This window comes from Nyctibius grandis, chromosome 4, assembly GCF_013368605.1.
Source record: "Nyctibius grandis isolate bNycGra1 chromosome 4, bNycGra1.pri, whole genome shotgun sequence".
NCBI classification, from domain to species: Eukaryota; Metazoa; Chordata; class Aves; order Nyctibiiformes; family Nyctibiidae; genus Nyctibius; species Nyctibius grandis.
Window position 1 is genome coordinate 15,007,228 of NC_090661.1, and position 21,574 is coordinate 15,028,801.

Here is a 21,574-nt window from a genome sequence, read left to right on the forward strand (position 1 = left end):
AATAGCCAAAACAACGGAAGAGGTTCTGAAGTGGTATTTGATACTTACATCAATATCGCTTTCTGCAATCTTGACAGGTTTTGTACTTCGTTCTTTTAACGTGTCACGCCCTGTCACCTAAGAGGAATAGGTTTTAAAGATCTGAGAAATTTGTTGCAAACTAAAACCTAATTATGCTTCAGCAACGACAAGAAAAATTTTGTTAAATATTCAAGGTTATTAACAAAGATGAATAAAATTTTGGACGCAAGTCTTTTCAAATATGGCTTTAGTTTTTAAAAAATATTATCAGAAAGGATTACTAGTTAGATTAGGCTATTTAATAACTCTTACAGTAGCTTAAGTTTCTGTACAAAACAGCATAATCCCACTTGTCTATGGTTACAAAGGTCCTGTTCCTGCAAAACCCAATAGTTTTAACAGTTCGCCTTTAATAGCTGTCTTGAAGCCAAAAGACTTGAATAGTTCCTTTAAATGCAAAGTTGCAAGAATAACAGCATTAATTAATGACTCAAAATACAACTTTCTGGCAACTATTTGGTTTTACAAAGGACAATCTTTTCCATAGAACAGGGTGAATTTTATTAAAAACAGACTGCTATAAAACTGCTATAGTGGAATTAAAAGTAATTAATCTATTTTGACATGTTTATAATACTACAAACCTCTCATTCCATAAATCACTCGGTTCATATTTGATTTCTGGTGAGAAGATTATCTTCTCACATAATGCAGTTTTTAAATCAGTACATAAACTATACTATATTATACTTCCAACCTTCAAAGCAATCTTAAAATGCAGGCATGTCTATCTCTGTAGAAAAGTTTTATTATTTCCACTGTCTACATAGGACCCTTTTTGTGAATAAATGAGGCTAAGAGAATGGCAATATAATACAGCTCATTAATCACACGGTTTTTAAAAGCCTTCAAATCTAATGACTAAATATTACTAAATTAGAAGACTTTTTAAAGATTTATTAAAGCAAATACTATCTTACCAAAGAAACACCTGATGTTTAGAATTATAGTACTCATATACCATATATTTCTATTCACATACAGGCAAGAGTTTATGAAGAAAAATTCACCTAAATATTGTCTTTAATAATGCAAGAGCAGAAGTTTTAATGTAAGAGCAGAAGCTGTTGGCTTTTTTGGTGGGGCAGAAGTTTGCTTTTTTACTGACTCTGACTGGCAATCTCCAGACTTGAAGCTACATAGTTTAGTTATTAACCTAAGAGGCACCTACAGGATCATGCTAGCTTTCTTAAAGTAATTAAATTTTACTGTAAGTGTAGATAAACCTTTGATACAACCTCAGTTTCTCATTTACTATGTTATATGAAGTTAGCCATCTACACATAGCATTTTCAAATAACAAAGTAGGTTTAAGACAGAGTATGGTTATCATTTATGTTTACTGTCTTCTCTCCTCCAATCCCTTCAAAGACTTAGCATGTGTTTTCATGCAGTGAAATGTTACTTCCTCACTCGCAAAATCAAAAGCACTTACTGCCTCTCAAAACTTGCAATTTTCAGATATTTTCGTTTTCAACAATGATGTGTTTTATGTAAGAAAAATCCTTTCTTTCAAAAGTATTAATGGAATTATTTAAATGCTAAATCCTATGTATAATAGTAACAAATAATTAAATATAAGCATAAATACTAGCATGTCAAGGTAATAATTTTGCATATTTAATTATCTACGAGCTCAGAGAATGCAAAAGCCTTTTTCAAAGCAATGGTATTAACATAAAAAACAGAGTCTACAGATTTTGGGAATATTTTAAATTACATAATCAGAACGGCAAAGAATTTAATTACCAAGCAGTGAACATGAGAACACAATGAAGATTTAGCATGCTTTCACATTTTCAAAATTACACATAGGAGTCACTACTTGACACAATCATTTTCAAAACATGATAAAATGAAACCAAATACTAAGCTCAGCCATAACTTTGCATACAGACTCCAAAAGGGAAAAGAAAAAAAAAAAAAGGAAAGAAAAAAATAAAATCTTACAGAAAGCTTTAGTGTTTACCATAAGACACCTGTAAAAGCCAGAATATGTAAACATTGACTGCTATTTTAAAAAGCAATGGGATGAGCACATTTCAGATGCAAGCAGTCTTACATGTATACTGGATAGTAACCCTTGTGCTGAGTTCTTTAGCACTTTGTATATCATGTTGATCAGAGGTCCGTTATTTTCTATCTGTTTCAAACAAAAGTTCAGTAATAGCTTGTAACAGATGTAAAATTAAAAACCCCAAACCTTACAACTCAGAACTCCATGAGTAGCAGTCATGTGACATGCTCTTATGTCACACCGATCCTTGAGGTTTATAGTCTATATAATTTGCCATTAGGGGAGCTACAACTGGGTATCTGCCTATCTTGTTACACTCTGGGTAGATTGTTCATCCAACCATAAGACTTCTTTACTTTTGCAAAACACACATACAAACACACGACACAAAATAGGAGTTGCTCAGACTTGCCCAAGTGCAGTATCAAGAGTGTTGGGAACTACAGCAAGATATTTTCTGTCATGTAATACGTAGTAACGCTTGCACCAAGAGCTCTATATTGATAATTTTGTATAACCTGCTCAGGAATGTTTGTAAACTATTCTGAAGTAAGGCTGCCCATCCATCCCTCCTGTAGCCTGCTTGAACTTGATTTCATAGTCACGAAAAGGGAAGCTTCCTTCACCACTTGTGTTTCACCTTATTTGCAAGGTCATCATAGAAGCTTGTGGGGAAAATCGAGTTTTCCGTTCCTTTGCTCCTCCTTTCTGCTTTTCTATCTAATGCAGGGTGTATCCACTTTAGAGATAAAAAAACCCACAACTGTGGAAACACAACTGTAGAAATCCGTTTGCAGAAGAGGCATGGTTATGCTATAGTATACAGATACACCGTTTCTTTCATGGTCCACATACCTCTAGTTCACAAGTGAAAAAGAAATAGAGTCGTTGCAACAATTTTTTGGGGGAGGGGGCAGGGGGGAAGTTCATAATCTGAGGGCAATTATTGTTAAACGAAACCTCCACAATACATGGTATTTGGCAAGTTCAAAATTATCAATAATTGTTTCTTGTACTGTGAGTAAACAGCCTTTAGACTGTTTTTTTAATGTCAGAATCAGCTTGCACACAGGAGAAAACTATTGAAATAGATTAATATCTCTAGAGTATTTTTACTAATTTATACTTATGTTACGACAATACACTATAATGTTGAACAATATCATTTTGGTATTAACATCAAAAATTATTACTTAGAATATTTTTAAACTCTTAAATAATAAAAAATAGGCTAGTATAAAAGGATAAGAGCAAGGGGGGGGACAAAACACGCAAGTAATGACAAATTACTAAATGCTGTGTAATCAGTTTCACTACTATGGCATACATTATGCAGTTAACTGCTTAATCACTATTCCATGTTGAAAAGTTATATTTCAAAACCTCTAGGAAGAGAGACCTTCAGAAAGAACGGATTTAGTGAAAAGAAAAAAGTTTAACTCCAGTTCTAAGATCTTCAGTCCTCTTTGAAATTGTTTAATCAGAGTGGGTCTAACTCAAAGCCCAATGAAGTGAAAAGAGACACTTGAATTGAACGGTTTTCTATATAGGCCTTCAGGATCTTAAATGAAAGTTATCACATATATTAACCATGAATTTGTCACATTCCACCATTATCAAATCAATATGTAATTTGCTTAGTTTCATCCACCACTCTACTCTTTTTTCCTCATACTGCAAAACAAAGCATCTCTTCAGTAATTTATATTTAGTGGCAAAACACAAATCAAACCAATACAAGGACACCTTCTCAAGCTTCACATGGCCTTTTTAATCTCTCAGCAACCTGACCTGAATTTTTATATTTCTGGACCACTACTGAAAGAAGGTTATTAAGAAATGCCATTTTGAAAAATTAGATCATTCTTATGGAAACACATTTGACAATTTGACTGTCAAGATTTTCAAAAGGGAACTAACATTAACAACGCTAACTCTGGGGGATGAAGGCATTGAGAGCAGCCCTGAGGAGAAGGCCTTGGGGGTACTGGTGGATGAAAAGCTGGACATGAGCCAGCAACGTGCACTCACAGCCCAGAAGGCCAACCGTATCCCAGGCTGCATCAAAAGCAGCACAGCCAGCAGGCCGAGGGAGGTGATTTTCCCCCTCTACTCCGCTCTGGTGAGACCCTACCTGGAGTACTGCATCCAGCTCTGTAGTCTTCAGCACAGGAAAAACACGGATCTGTTGGAGTGGGTCCAGAGGAGGTCCACAAAATGAGCAGAGGGGTAGAACACCTCTCCTATGAGGACAGGCTAAGAGAGTTGGGGTAGTTCAGCCTGGAGGAGACTCCAGGGAGACCTGATTGCAGCCTTTTAATACTTAAAGGGGGCTTACAAGAAAGATGGGGACAGACTTTTTAGTAGGGCCTGTTGCGATAGAACAAGGGCTAATGGTTTTAAACTGAAAGAGGGTAGATTCAGACCAGATATAAGGAAGAAGTATTTTATGATAAGGGTGGTGAAACACCGGAACAGGTTGCCCAGAGAGGTAGTAGATGCCCCATATCCCTGGAAACATTCAAGGTCAGGTTGGACAGGGCTCTGAGCAACCTGCTCTAGTTGAAGATGTCCCTGCTCATTGCAGAGGGTTGGACTACAGCACCTTTAAAGGTCCCTCCCAACCCAAACCATTCTATGATTAAGTTTCTTTTCACAGAAAGATCAGAAGCCCACATACATTTTCTCTTTCTGGCTGCTTTTGACAGGTGCTACGCAGGCTGCAGGAAGGTACAAGGGGAGCTCTCGAGAGACCAAACAGCTCTTCATGTCCCAGACTGCAACAAATCAATCCAGATGGAATCCACTAAAAAGTTAAAAACCCATCCTAATAATTTGGCTAAGCACATAACATTTCCAGAGGCTCAAACCGTGGTCACTTTTAACTGTGAAAATTGTTTTGTTTTATAATGGACAAACCACTGTGTTTATTAAAAATTTATGAAATTGTAGGACCTTTTAAATTGAAATTTGTCATAAAATTCAGCCAATGGCTTGGGACATAGTTACATTTGGAAAAGCCATGAACAAATGAAGAACAAGGCCTAAAGTGACATGCGTCCAACCAATTTTAAATTCGTACATTAATGATTACAACAGTTTGCATATTTGATCATTTAGACTACACATACCATGTACAGTATGTGACAAATATTCTATCTATATTTATGACACTATATATATATGTGTAATATGTATTACTAATATTTTCCATTGATATGTTTGGTTATATATTCAGCTATTAAAACATCAGATAATATTGAAATACACATACTAACAGGTCCAGCTCATTAGTTGCACATATGCAATGTCCAATGGCATCAGTGAGAACTACATACATGCAAACAATACGGAAAACAAGGCGTCAAATTTCACTCCACCTTGATTTTCAGAAACACCATATATGATTTATATACAGTGAGACATCCTACACACCATAGGAAGTGGCAGACTGCTTTGCTAAGCAAAATGATTTTATGTTTTTTGGGTTTTTTTCTTTAAAACCTGATATTAGTAAGTCTAGATTTGCTTTCAAATTGCCATCTATCAAGTGTACCAGATACAGAAGCAATTCAGTTTAGTCAGATGCTCTGATGCTCAATATCATACTTTGATTTTTTTTTTTTTTTAAGGAAATATCAGGTAACATTATTTGAGCAGATAATCTCTACAGATGTATGGATGAATGGGTGTATTTGAAACCTCTTAGCTGTAATAATACAAAAACAACGACAGGTGCTAATTAATCACCACATTTTCACAAAAAAGCAACACATTATCAATACAGCATATTATAAAAACAAGGAAAAAGTCAGCTCAAGAAGATTTAAAGGGGAAAAAGTTGGATTAAAAGAACACCCTATTTTAACTTAGAGGAGTTGACTTCATACTGGTTCTAATGCTACAGCAGACAAACATTGGGAATCAGTTTTTAATCTGATTTCATTAAACCCACACAATATCATTCATCTGGAGTACCAGTAACATAAGTTCTTCCTACAAACCGAAGCAGCTACATTTTCCAAGCTTGCACTTTAATTGTATAGTCACTACTATAAAGACATTCGACATTCTAAGCATAATAGTGATGGCAAAAGACATAGTTTCCACCTCTGAACAGAAGGCGATTTGAAAACCTGCAGACACAAAGATGATACACAAAAGACCTCTAGGTTAAAAAAAAATAATGAAAGTAGACTCCTATAAAATCTTACCTTTAGATCCAAATACTCCAAATCCTTTTTCAACTGGATATAAGTGTCATCCGCCTTCAAGTAAGTACATAGGGAAAAAAAATTGTAATGTATTTGAATGTTCGAAACAATTTCAAAATAGTTGGATTGTTTATATATAAGAAAATGGATGACAGAGGAAACAAAATAACACAGTAGGAAGTACATAAAAAGCACATTTGCTCCACCAGCATATTGCTATTTACAGCTGAAAAATGGGCAAAATATCTCCCAAGAATATTACTACCTCATGCCCACCCTCCTCCAAACATATAGATTTGAGTTTTCCACCTCTAATGAGACACATAACTACGTGAAACAATAGATTTTCAAAAGTTAATTTTTCAAGACTGATTTCTACTGACTATACCCTCACTAAAAATGTTATGGTGTTGTCCTCCCTTTGGGAGAAGAAGAGCAGACTTGTACCTAACTGAATGTCAGATGTAACTAAAAGCCATTATATAACAAATCATTAGAATACTTCTGGTCACATTTCATACATGTTTTAAGATACGAATTCCTTTATTCAGGAAAAGTACGAAATAAGTTTTGTGAATAAAATACTGAAAAAGATCTCGCTTATATGATTAAAGAATCCATTCTGCCTTCTAAGTAATAGCAATCAACTTGGTCCTTATTTTTCATTGGCTCATCTCTAATTGCTATCAGGTTAATTTTTCATTGGCTCACCTGTAATTGACATCAGCTTCATTTTATAGTTACATTCACCTAGCAATATCTTCATTACACTTGCTTCAAGAAACACATGCACAGAAATAACAAAGTTATTTCTCCTTTTTTCAAAAGAGGCATTTGCAATATGCAACAAAGTAAAGCTTAACTGTTGCAAATGTGCTTTGTAATCAGCCAAAATGCCCCCAAATTCCTAGAAATTTTACTGGTATTTTGACAGGATTTTATATCCTGGGTACATTAAACTTCAGAATAAAAGAAAAACACAACTATACCTTTTCTCAAGTTTTGAGCCAATAAGAATGTATGGGTTAAAAAGAAAAGAAAAATCCTTTATGCCATAAAATCGATACATCACTCTTGCATATCTTTAGACATGTTCACTTACAGTTCTTGTCTGATCAGCTTGTAAGTCTGGGTGAGGACTGGACTAGAAAGTCTGCCCATTTTTGGAGAAATCCCTGTTACTATTGCCCACCTTAGTGTAATTGTTCTGTAGGTGAGGTAAGTCGGGAAATGAAACTTTTCCAAACTCAAAAAAATTCCTTTAGTTTTGGGCCAATATAAAGCCTTCACCAATTCCAAGAAGAGTCACCATATTTTATTCCCAGACGGCTCCATTTTTGAGGCTCTAATATGAATCAAAGAGCTCCATAAGCACATTTCTGTTTGATCTCACATTTACAAGTTTCATATATCAGTGCAGTGAAGAGCACTGTTGATGATCCAAGATACCCATGAGCTTTTATGAACCAACGTTCACCTGCAGAACTGACACAGTTACAAGCTCATATGAACGTAAAAACTGGCTGATGCATTTCAATTTGCAGGTGACGCAGCATGTGGCACAAGGAGCCAATCCCATCATGAAAGCAGCACAAAGAAATGGTTTTGCTTTAGAATGAACTTATCTAATATTTTAACCCACATTTCTGAAGATGTAGCATTTTCAGAAATAGTATAAAAAGGAAGTATACATAACACTTTGAAACGTATGCATTGGTACCCTATAACTTAAAACGCTCATCTTTTATAGCAAATACAGTAGCAAAGAAAAACCACAAACAACCTGGGAATTGTAGAATACCAAAGAATGGGCAAGAAAGCACAGATCCAAGCATGCCACTAACGAAGCATTTGCAGAGTCACAAAATGTCATACAGCACAGATGAGCCAAGCAGCAGCTGACCTGATAGGTGGAATTAGTTGGCAAGTGCTGCAGTAATTGTGCGATTGTGTAATTTCGTATACTAGCCAACTTAGCCTGATGTCTCCTTAATCGAATGAGAAGCAATGTTAGCTCTTCAGGCTGCAGGTATTTAGACACATTGTAAAGAGGAAATTAGCAGTCTTCAGGGAGAGTAACTGTAATTACAATTTTCACCTCAGTGCCCAGAAAGCAGTTACTTGACATGATTAAGCAATTATTTCATTAACTCTGCATTTGGTCAAATAAACATAATAAAAGTTGAATCCTCTAATAACAGACAGCTCACCCCTGTTCACGTTGCAGATAACAGCAAAATTCCTACAGGCTTTACTGGGAGCTGGTGAAGATTAAGTTCTCATTCAAGTTCTTTATGTTTTAACTAATAAAAATACAACTACTATGGAATGAGCAGGATTTTAAAACTTAACTACAATACTATGATGACAAAAAAGGAGAAGTAACTGCTCTTTCAACTTACCGACTTGCCATGCAAACTGGGTGCGCTCACAGTATGTGTCATGTAGCCCATAGCAGGCATAGAGCGTCGGTCAATGTGAGTTGAGCTCTGTAAGAAGCCACAGCCAGAATTGTAAGGATTGTCTCAAGTGAGAGGTATGTTGTACTTGAGGGAAAATTCAGAAGATATGCACCTCTTCCACAAATTTCTATTTGAATTCACGTCACACTTAGATCAGAGTAACATTCATGGGCCAGCCAGATCCTTTGATGATTAAGTAAAACTTATGAATGAACAAATGCAAATTTAGCACTTGTGATGCTGGGCAGATCAGCGGATTCTGGCAGCAGCAGAACGTGCAAAGTAGCTTACAGCAAATAAAACAAATATTCTTAAAGTTCCCCTCTGACCTGATGTCTCCCAAAGAAAAGCTGGTTGGCTTATGCCCTCCAACAGCAGGCTTGTACTCCATGCAGCAACAACTGTGAATGCCCTCTTGTAGCCACGGAACACTAAGCTACTGACATGAGTGACACCTTGTGGCAATGGGTTCCATTAATCCCAGATTTTATTAAATAATCTCATTTTATTTGCCCCTTTCTGCTTATAATATGAAAACCTACTGCACATCCATTCTTTCTTCTTTCTCTTAATGACAAATTTCCACGGCTTTCTTCAAGGCAGACTACATGTCTCATGATTTATTTTTATTTGCGTCTCTGATTCTCACTGAATGCTGCTTTGTTCTGCCTTTTTTTCCTTTTTTTTTTTTTTTTTTTTTAAGTGTAACTGGATGGAATTTAATAACGTATACCATGGAGGAGGGAGTATCACAGATTTCTGTAGACATATACATTTAAACGTAAAATGACGCTCTGTGCTTAAATATAAAAACATGAACATTTTTCTCTAGAAACTTTTACAGAAGTTTCACAGAAAAATTTTACAGATGAGGAAAATGGTGTTTCCCTATGTTGGTAAAACCAATAAGACATAAAAAGAGTTTTATTTTATGAGTAAAATTTATGCAGCTGCATTGCACAGGAAGGGAAAAGACTGCTGCACATTCCTTCGTAAGGGATGTAATGCTCCTTCAACTTACACATGGAGAAACCAATGTCTGGTATAATATAATCAGGAGTAAAAAAAAAATATTAATTTCCAGCGCTGCACATCACTAGACTATTTCATCCTCTGACAGAGTATTATAAATCTATAAATGCTGAAAGACATTTGACAGCTACACCACACATACACTAGGAAAAATCTAAACTGTGCATGAAGCTGGCATGCAACCTAAAGTCATGGTCCTGAACCTACGCTGGGTATCTGAATTCAAAAGTCTCTTTCTTTGCAAATACCTTCCCCATCAGAGCCTGTGGTTGAGGTCAAAAAATTAGGTGAATACAGAGGCTTTCATTTCCGCTTATTCCAGTGTAAGAGCTACCAAGATAAGTAAATTCTACATTGATTCAATCCTGAATTTCCCTAATTTCCTTAAGGCAAGGAAAGCCATGTGGGGTACCGAACAGGGAAACCCCTGTCACCTCTTTCTAAAAGGGTGCAACAGTGCCCACAAAAAAAAAAAAAAAAAAAAAAAAATTCACACTGAAATTCTGTAGAAGATTAAAGTTTCAGACCAACACTATTTGATTTTGGTTAGCCCAACAATAATGACTCTGCAAAGGGCTTAAACTATCAAATGCATAAAAATGATTATGTTTTTAGCCATAACAAAAACTGAATTAGCTGTAAGACTAACTACACTAGCAAAACATGTAGAGAAAGCAGACAGGGAAACACTGAAGAAAACAAGCATAAATAAATAATCAATGAAGAGTTCATCCTTCTGAGTTTTATATTCTTGCCTACCTACTCTATACATTAAAATATTACAGTTTGTGTATTTTATACATATAAACATATGCCTCCTAGTTTTTGAACAAAAATATTCCAAACCAATGTGATGTGCCACCAATTTTCCTTTCCAAACCAATAAAAATTAATAAATCTGAAATGGTCAGAAAGATAAGAGTTTTAGGAGAAAATTATTCACTGTATTAACTTTTACAACTTGCAAAATCTTCCATACACAAGGAAGGATGCAATGGAATGACTGAATTAAATTATCAATGTACGACACCACACGTAGAATAGTTTGAAATCAGTTATACTGCATACAAACCTTTACAGCATGACTTCGTATCTTCCTGGGTGATCCAGCAAAAGGAACGTCTACAGTCTGTCTTTCGTCAGACGGTTTAACTGTAAGCCTTTCTGCAGGAGTATGTGGTCTCCTTGGGGGAAAGCTTTTTGGAGGTCCAGGTGGAGGAATATCAGATGGAGAGGGTGGAACAGATATTGATCGTGGAACATCTAATGAACTTTTTGACTTACCACGATCAATAAAGTCTGAAGAACCTACATAAAGTGGGGCAGTGGGGCTGCCATGTTTAAACTGCTGTCTCTGCTGCCACTCATATAGCTGCCAAACAGTTCCATCCTTATTTGCTTTCCTTTCCTCCTGGGACATCTTCAAGTGGCTAACACGATCTTGCGCGTATTTGTAGTCACTCGGCAAATTGCGGTTTGGTGGTGGTGGTGAGCTCCCTGAAGGCTGCCTGGTATTCTTTGGCAAAGTGTGATAGTTTTCAGGAAAAGGTGGATTGGGACCCTGACGTGTAAGAGTCTGATCTGAAGTGAGGCTGTAAAGAAGGGGGGAAAAAAAAGGGTAAATTTTAGCATACATTGATGAGCGGGAATGACTGATTAAAAAAAAAGGATAGGAGCTACAAGACACAACAGACAAGAGTAATTTTAAAAGAATTTACAGAAATATTAACAAAGTAATATTAAAGAAATCTACCCTGCACAAAAACATTACACTGTATTCATGCAAAGATTCAAATAGTATAAACACAGGCTTTTAATATAGTGTCTAACCTAGGATGACCTCCTAGAAATAAACTTAAGGGACAGCAGCATTATGTACTTAGACTAAAACGAATGTCAAGAACATGAAGAAAGGAATTATTGTTATGTTTAAAGAGTAAATCTGTAAATTAAAATATTTTTCACCAAAATCCTGCTCACCACTAGGTGGTGCAGCTGACGAAGAACAAATACATGCTCATTATAACAGATTACCTTAAAGTGCAAGAAGAAATCTCACCAATCACAGAACGAGTATCTCGGATAATTTTTGTTCATGTTAATGAAGCAAAAAAAAAAGGTAAGAAATTGCTGAAAGTCCCCAAGTCTGTATGATTTACTTTCATCTGACCTAAGGCTACTGGTTCTACTGTTTTAAGCAACACAAGGCTTTTTGCAACAGAACTCATTGACAAACCAGAATATAAAGGCATTACATCCTAGCTTTAGTACTGCATCCATAATGCACTTAAACTGTAGAAATTAAATCTTTTAGTAGATAGAGAGTTAACACAGAATTGGCAAAAGCTTTGACAAAGTGTAGTTAGCTCCCTTCTCCTACTCTGAAGTCAAAATCTTTCCGTAGCCTCATGCATAAGGAACCTGCCTAAATTTCTGATTCTCCACTTAAACATCTGGGGGTTTTGTACTTGCAGTCACTTGCCCATTGATTCAGGATCTCCAAACAGAAAACCATTCTGCTAGACTTGCTACAGAGCGATGATACAAAAAATAAATAAAAACAACAAAAAAACCCGCCACAAATGAAGAAACTCAGAGCACGTTCACCACTCCACCTGGTAGGCTTCACTCTCTGCATGAGAGGGAGACCTGATGGTGTGGGAGCTGCAGGAATTCCACATGAAAGAAAGGGCAGTATGAAAAAGAACATCTTTGTTCAGTATCCACGAATGACAGAAGCAGGGGGAAAATAACTGCTACCAGTAACTGCTGCTCAGTAGTTGCCTCTGTCTATTTCTACTTGCAGGATTTGGCACTGTTGAGCTGTCTTGAAATATGGATGCTCTTAAGAGGATATAATATTCCTCATGTCAGAAAGCAGAATAACTGCCCTGCACTGCATGGAGGATTACAAATTCACAAAAGCTCTGCTCTCTCATGCTACAGAACCTTGACATTACCTCAAATATCACAATAAAGGTTAAAGGAGGCAGGTAGTATGAACAGAGGCAACTCAGAGATCAGCACTTAGTAGTCAAGTAACCCCTTTTATTTGTCTAGCTCATTACATCATGTGTACTCTGTATGTTCTGTACTGAACTGTCAATTCTTTCCATGTGAAAATCAAGCAGTCGGCAGAAATGTTTTCTCTACATAGAAATGAGAACTGAGAAAGCTTGGAGCAGGTAATGTTTTGAAAGGACATCTGAGACAGGCACAAAGCTAGGACAGATCCTTCTGGTGATGTCTCTGTGCAAAAAAAGGGGAAGGGGGCTTGACCGTTCCTATACTCCAACCTAGTGGAGCCCTCATGAAGGCACTGGCAAACTACTCAATGTTGCAAAACATCTGTGTGTGGTTATTTTCTAATTGGACATGAAAGGGTAAAGTATTCAGACCAGCAGGAATTACTGGTAGTCAACGGCTAGCAGCTTTAGAAGCAAAAGCAGTCTGAAAACAAAGACCCCATGAGTTTGGGGGGGGGCGGGGGGGGGGCGGGGCGGAACCATGCCTTTCTTCCAGAAACGGATGCATTTGTCTGAGAGGAACTATAAATGTTTGGATGAAAGCAGTACTTTGAGCAGCTGGGAAGTGCCGGCTTCATGCAATACTTCAGCCTGCTACAAAAAAGAACAAAGTTGTACGTGCATTACATTGCACTGGGAAAGTCACATTCAAAGCTGAACTTGAGGCAACTGCCTACATAGAGGCAGATTGCAATTTCTCAATATACTAAGTAGGGAGAAACCTCGAGCTAAGATGACAGGCTTTAAGCAGGTGGCATCTCTACCACACAAGGTTTCAGACTCTTAAAAATAACTTGCATTATATAAAAACAGGCACTAAGACAACATACCAGTTTCTGTAACAGGAAAGGAACAATGTCCTGAGTTACTCAAATTAGTCCCCAATGGACTGTGGACAACTGCTTTCTCAGGGATCAAGAGTAAAAATGAGCAAAAGTAGCTGTTCTTGAGAATCTCCCTGCCTTGGATGATGAGGTATAAAGAAAATAAAAAGGAAAGTAGACACTGAAGAGTGAAAAAATGGCTTGATGCCATATTATACGATTATTGGCCATGGAAATCATTCAGGGTCTGCAGTGGGAAGCAACCGCTCAGAAGATATTGTAAAAAGAGAAGATAAATGTTCAAAATAAAACAAATACAATTATTGGAAACGCTATACCCATTCACGGGAATGCACAAAAGCTAACAAAGACAAGTAATGTTTCTTCCTTAAGCAAATCAGGAAGGAATGTAAAATTCTGCATACGAAGAAATCTTTAACATTATTTGCAAGGAAGAAAATTCCTCAACATGACTGCAATTAGTTGGGAAATATTAAGCTTACATTTATCAGATTTATATATTTTTTTTTAAGTGGAAATAAACTGTTAGAGACAGCAGATTCGTTACAATCATGCATTCACTATGTCTATCCAGGCACAGGAATCAGATCAAAGACTAATAATTTCTGGACAGGTGCTGTTTGATGGTCCCAACCTTTAATTACTTAAAACCAAAATCTCCTGAAAGTCTCCTTTTCAAACCTCCTTCCAGTTCTCTAGATCAAAGGCTGGTATGAACCTTACTAAAGCAGGTATTCCCCTTTGCTGAGAACAGAGGGGCATTAGATGACTACATTGGACATAACTGTAGGGCAGCTAATAGTTCATTGTCTAAGACAGATGAATCTCCAAAGCGACAGCTAACATTTACTAGTTAGCAAACAGTAAAGCGCTTTATAAACAGGGGAAGTAAAATATCTATTTGAAAGATCTAAATATCTATATAAAAGGTGCAATCCCTGCAAATAATTATACAAAAAAATGCTGTATTTGTGTGAAGTCTCTAGCTGAAAGAGTTCTTTCTTGTCATAATCAACTTGCTGGCAAGCAATTCAGCTTTACACACCTGAGCCAGGAAACAAATAAAAATGTACTCATGCTGTGTTCAAAGATTATAAAGGCTTCTAAATTCTCAAAGGTTCTTTATCTGTAACATTTCAGGTGGAACAACAGTAAACACAGAGCATAAAGAAATTAAGTGGTCCACTCATACTTACTAAAATCAAAATGAACTGTCAATCAAATTATCATCTCTATCTCAAATTTCTACATCCTGAAATCAAGAAGACATTTGACAACGAACATGCCACTTTTATCCATCAGTTAAGTGCACTGCAACAACCTCAGTGGGTTGAGAGAATCGCACAGAATCACTCGGGATCAATCAGGTTGGAAGAGACCTCTGGGATCAGAGTCCAACCATTGCCCTGACACCACCATGTCAACTAGACCATGGCACTAAGTGCCATGTCCAGTCTTTTCTTAAACACATCCAGAAGGTGCCATTAAAAAAATCAATCCATTAATCTTCAGGAAGGTAACATGCAATTTATTCTGAATGCAGAGAATACAATGCTATTTGTCAGGCAAAGACAAAGAAAACAAGGTCAAGTAAGCTAAAATAGAACATACAGAAAGTTCTTAAGGTAAGAAGAAAATAATAAGTTAGATTTTGGTTACATCACTGCAGTTAACTCTTGTGAAGTTTCACTGAATACTTAACAGCTCCAGCTGAGGTAGTTGGTTCTATCTAGAACAAACACTGGCACCTGCAACAGCACTATCTTAACACTACACCTGATACATGCCTAAAGTGGATTTACTGGAAAGAGTAATTAGGAAAAAAACAGTACTTACTTAGCTATCAGTCAAGCCTGTTCACTGCCTATACTTTTGATGTGAAAAACATCAACAGAAGTTTTCTTAAGCACTGGCTAATTAGTTCAATAGTTTTCTGTATTATTTTAGACTAATACACCTGTTCATGTAAGAAGAACTAACATACCAAGTACTTTTTTTCATTAAAGTCATATTTTCTCAGGTAGCATTGATGGATATCCAAGCAAAACAGATGCAAGTAAACTGACTCTACCAGTCTAGAAGAACATTAAATAAAAATCAAAAAGTATGAAAGCTTCTTTAAAGGTAATTTCAAAGATAAGAGAGTAGAAGAATGGACTTCCAAACAGAACTAGCAAGCCTTAAATTTCTTACTGGATCCAAAATGACAAATGTTAGCTTCAATAAGCATTAAAATGTTTTCTCCCTCCTAAGAACCACATGCTAATGTGTCCTATTGTTCTACATTATAATTAGATTTTAGCAAATTTATAAGGTACTCATTCAGTAGGTTACCCATATTTGAAAAATCCTCACATGCAGCATAGAGCCCAACTGTCTTTCCTGCCACTTGACACAAGGCGACATTCTGAACAGATGCACATATACATCACTTCATTTTTTCAACTGGTACCTAATCTGACTGCACACTTCGAAAGTAAAGCAATTACAAGATTTTCAAATTACGAAAGTATTCCAGCGTGCATTCTACCATTCTACCTCTTGGTAGTATTCATGTAATTTTCAGGGACTTAAAAGAGAAAAAAGAATCCTGGAGTCCATGGGAACATCCTAGGATCTCTTCATTAACTACTTGAATATACAGAGACCTTTCAATATGTGACGCACACACTGTGACTTTGAGTGCAGTGATCTGATACAGAGGAGTGAATGGATGTTTGGAACAAGAACAGAAAGGAGAAAAAAAATAAAATCAGCATTCTTTACCTTCAAGTGGAAAACAAACGATTATCTATAATTTATATTATGTAGTTGTTTATGAATAAGACTGAGGGTTGCAATTCCACTTTCTGGCTCTTCAACTGTAGCAAATTTTAAGAAGTTTTAAGCATTCACAGTGGTTAAACCAGTACAAAAAACAACACTCTAATCTCACTTTTTCTATTTGCAATGTAGTGACAACATTAAAGGGATTTGATTAGCCAATCTCATATTGACTTTCCCATGAGATAAACACCCGAAAAATACCATTCTGCACTGAAAGAGAAAGTAAGGTTTGTTATATATTGTCTCTGTAAAATATCATTCTGATTTGCACTAAACATATTACTAATACGTATTTTCCTTTAATTTAAGAAAATGCCATTTGGCAGTCTATTTAAAGATGGGCCTATTACTAACCTTTTTGTATCTCCTTTTTGGACTTTTACCCAGTGCTCCACTTGAGCCATGTTACTTTTTCTTTGAATGTGTTTATCTGGATTTGTTCTGGGAACAAACCCTCTTTTATAAGAGCTGGTACCATTCTGCTCCACTAGGCCAGCGCTCATACTTAATGAACTAGGAAGCGTTCCATTCTTCTCGACTGGCTGAGGCTGAGCTGCTTGGGACCGCGATGCATTTGTTAAGTCTGGAAATAATGAATCAGCTTCTGTTAATGCATGCTTAGCCTTTCCCTTCTTAGTTTCCAGAGTTTCTTTTCTGTGGATATAACGCTCCTCCTCCTCTTTTTCTCTTCTTATCTCTTCACGCTTATCATATCCAAGCATTTCAGCTGATTTTTTATAACCTTCTTTTGTATCTGTAATCTCTGCCTTCACACACTCTTTACAGGCATCCACATGATTGACTTGGGGAACAGCTTGCTGATCCACTTTTTCAGTTTCTCTGAAAAGAAAATACATGCCAATAATGAACACTGCTTAATTGTGAAAACTTGATGTGGTCTTCTTACTATTTTAGAAAGGGTACCCACAAAAGCATCTTCTCCAGGCTGTGATAAATTTGACAGAAGTATGTTTAGATAGATGTGTGCAGCAAAACTCAGTTGTTGTCCCAGTTAGACAAAAGTTACCTGTACAGTGCTATCAAGGAAGCAAAAATCATTTATATGCATCTGTAAAGATTACCAAAAATACTAATATTGTATGAAACAAGTGTTCAACTTGTGTAACATTACGTACAAACAACTGTAAAAAAGAAAGTCTTCCTATCTTGGGAAACACTGAAAGCCAAAAAACCAAAACCAAACTGCCAACTGTTCTTTTCAAAGTCAAAAAAGTCTTTCATATCTTTGTAGATGCCTTAGGGCCTAGTCATTTCTGGCCAAGAGGACAGAACAATATCTACATTTGAGTCAATACTATCATTGTCCAGGGAATTTCTAACCTGGAGGTTATTCCTGCAAAAAATAAAAAAAAAAAAAAAAAAAATCTCCATTGCTCCTAAAACATGCTGCAATGCACACTAGTTTACTTATTTACCTTATTGTCTAAATATTCAAAAATTCCATACCAGAAATCTTGATATTAGACTGACAACACACTATAAAACGTGCAAGGATCCTAAAAGTTTTATATTGCTTTTGACACATAGCTTTGTTCATTTGTAATTTTCTTCATCTCCTTATAGTGATAAGCTTCTTGACATTTTTTTCTCTTACTCAGTGGAGTATCATTGATCCCTGAGTAGCACCTCATCTTCTCTGAAACTCAGTTCAGTTTCTTTAAAGTTTTATGGAAGGTGAATTCAGAGTAAGTGCCATGAAACAATTGTTTTCACTTCAGTCTACTTAGTGTCCAAAACGCATAGTCTGCTAGGAGGAAGGACACTGGAACAATACTTCTAACATGCCAGACGTGCCCAATTTTTCTTTCAATTATTCCTGCCCTTATAAAGAAAAAACAGGTAACAGATCACATGCTATTTGAAAGTTAAATTAAATCCAGAAAATCTTAATACAAAACCACATTGGATGTAAAGCTCTGGAACAGATGTTGATCCTTTGCTTACATTTAATTTGCCAAAAGCAAGCAGTAGTGAGAAACTGCACCATGACATTTTGATCCTCACAGCCCCAAGGGTTAAAAGCAAGGTTGTCTCGCACAAGACAATCCCTTCTTTTACAAGGAGTTGTAGGGAAAGAACCACATTCCCAAAGTCAAAACATCAAGAAGGCTACACCAACTTTAAGAAAAGGGAAAAACTGGAAGCACATGAAGGCACAGCTGAATTCGTTCACCTCTGGCACTAATTAAGAACAATGGGACAAAGGACATCCTCTTTTTGTCACAGTGCTTTTTTCCTACACCAAGAAAACCATAAAAAACTCTTACAAGTACTAAAGGCCACCAATGTAAGTAAAAAAATAAGCAGTTAATACCTGCATAAATTAGTTAATATCCATAACTCTATGCACTTATGATTCACCCATCTTTAACATTCTTTTCCCTCTTAACAGTATTTTAATCCTAGTCCTAAACGCTCTTTTGAAACAACTCGTTACTCTTCTGTCTTTTCTCCTTCACTTATCTCTCCTCTCAAGGCTGCCAATTGGCTGTTGCAGGTGTATGAATTTGCTCACAAAAACTTTGTAACTTTTTAACTGAAATTCCCTAAAAAATTATATATATACAGAAATTAATCCGTGTCACTAAATGTGGGCACACAATTTGTATGTAGAAGCAAATACTGAACACCAGCTTCTCTTAGTTAACTGATTTCCAGCCGAATGTAAATTAAAAAGAATCATAGAATCATAGAATCGTAGAATGTTAGGGGTTGGAAAGGACCTCTGGAGATCATCGAGTCCAACCCCCCTGCCAGAGCAGGACTAATCTAGGGCAGGTTACACAGGAATGCATCCAGACGGGTCTTGAAAGTCTCCAGAGAAGGAGACTCCACAACCTCTCTGGGGAGCTTGTTCCAGTGCTCTGTAACCCTTACAGTAAAGAAGTTATTCCTCATGTTGAGGTTGAACTTCCTATGCTCTAGCTTTCATCCATTGTCCCTTGTCTTATCACAGGGCACAAGTGAAAAGAGGTTGCCCCTTTCCTCTTGACACCCAGCCCTCATATATTTATACACATTAATCAGATCCCCTCTCAGCCTTCTCTTCTCCAGACTAAAAAGCCCCAGGTCTCTCAACCTTTCCTCATAAGGCAGGTGTTCCAGTCCCTTAATCATCCTCATAGCCCTCTGTTGGACTCTCTCCAGTAGATCTCTGTCCCTCTTGAACTGGGAGCCCAGAACTGAACGCAATACTCCAGGTGAGGTCTCACCAGGGTAGAGTAGAGGGGGAGGAGGACCTCCCTCGATCTGCTGGACACACTCTTCTTAATGCACCCCAGGATACCATTGGCCTTCTTGGCCACAAGGGCACATTGCTGTCCCATGGATAACTTGTTGTCCACCAGGACTCCAAGGTCCTTCTCCACAGAGCTGCTCTCTAGCAGATCGCCTCCTAACCTGTACTGGTGCATTTTATTACTCCTTCACAGGTGCAGGACTCTGCACTTATTCTTGTTGAACCTCATTAGGTTCCTCTTTGCCCAGCCCTCTAGTCTGTCCAAATCACGCTGAATGACCGCACAGCCTTCAGGTATATCAGTCAAACCTCCCAGCTTCATATCATCAGCAAACAGACCTGTTGGAGAGCAGCGTAGGGGAAAGGGACCTGGGGGTCCTAGTGGACAACAGGATGACCATGAGCCAGCAGTGTGCCCTTGTGGTCAAGAAGGCCAATGGCATCCTGGGGTGTATTAGAAGGGGTGTGGTCAGCAGGTCAAGAGAGGCTCTCCTCCCCCTCTACTCTGCCCTGGTGAGGCCACATCTGGAATATTGTGTCCAGTTCTGGGCCCCTCAGTTCAAGAAGGACAGGGAACTGCTAGAGAGAGTCCAGCGCAGAGCCACAAAGATGATTAAGGGGGTGGAACGTCTCCCTTATGAGGAGAGGCTGAGGGAGCTGGGTCTCTTTAGCTTAGAGAAGAGGAGACTGAGGGGTGATCTCATTAATGTTTATAAATATGTAAAGGGCAAGTGTCATGAGGATGGAGCCAGGCTCTTCTCAGTGACATGCCTTGACAGGACAAGGGGCAATGGGTGCAAGCTGGAACACAGGAGGTTCCGCATAAATATGAGGAAAAACTTCTTTACGGTGGGGTGACCGAACACTGGAACAGGCTGCCCAGAGAGGTTGTGGAGTCTCCTTCTCTGGAGACATTCAAAACCCACCTGGACACGTTACTGTGTGATATGGTCTAGGCAATCCTGCCCCGGCAGGGGGATTGGACTAGATGATCTTTCGAGGTCCCTTCCAATCCCTAACATTCTGCGATTCTGTGATTCTGTGAAACTTGCTGAGAAGACACTCTGTGCCTTCATCAACGTCGTTGATGAAGATGTTGAACAGGACTGGACCCAGCACTGATCCCTGGGGGACTCCACTAGTTGCAGGTCTCCAGCTGGACTTGGCACCATTGATTACCACTCTTTGGGCTCTGTTGTGTAGCCAGTTCTTAATCCATCTCACTGTCTGTTCTTCTACCTCACACTTCCTGAGTTTGCTCACGAGGATGTCATGGGGAACTGTGTCAAACGCCTTGCTAAGGTCAAGGTAGACTACATCCACTGGTCTCCCTGCATCTACCCATTCAGTCACGACATCATAGAATGCTATCAGGTTAGTTATTATATAATTATTTCTTTAAAATGGGAATGAGTTTCATGCACACATTTACAAATATCACTTCCAGAAATCATCACTAATCTCATTTTTTATATATATATAAAGATATTAAATTTTTTTTGAAAAGCTAACAGTTTGTGTATTGAACTTGCCTCTTCAGTGAAGAGTGTGTTTGCATAAGAGCAGCTTGATTCATAGCCCGGATCCAGCCATTCATATCCTCTTGGGTATCTGCACTGAAGTAGTATGTCCGCATCCCTGAATGCTCTGCCTGAGAGCCAATAACAGAATTCTTATTATAAATATATGCCCGCATACCTGTATGAACAGCCTGTAAGAAAAAAAAAAAAAAAAAAAGAAAAGAAATAGAAGTCAGACAGCATTTTCATTTTTTCCCTCAGAAAATTTACTGTAACTTTTCCTGATATCTTT

General features: G+C 37.5%; 1 protein-coding gene across 1 annotated transcript in view; it reads right to left on the reverse strand.

The window, feature by feature from the left end:
- PLEKHA7 (pleckstrin homology domain containing A7) overlaps nt 1-21,574 on the reverse strand; it is a 167,629-nt gene that overhangs the window by 25,086 nt on the left and 120,969 nt on the right. The window contains 6 exon segments of the mRNA XM_068400085.1: nt 49-117; nt 6,313-6,366; nt 8,715-8,801; nt 10,879-11,398; nt 16,858-17,343; nt 21,295-21,413. Coding sequence (XP_068256186.1) covers nt 49-117; nt 6,313-6,366; nt 8,715-8,801; nt 10,879-11,398; nt 16,858-17,343; nt 21,295-21,413 — 1,335 coding nt within the window.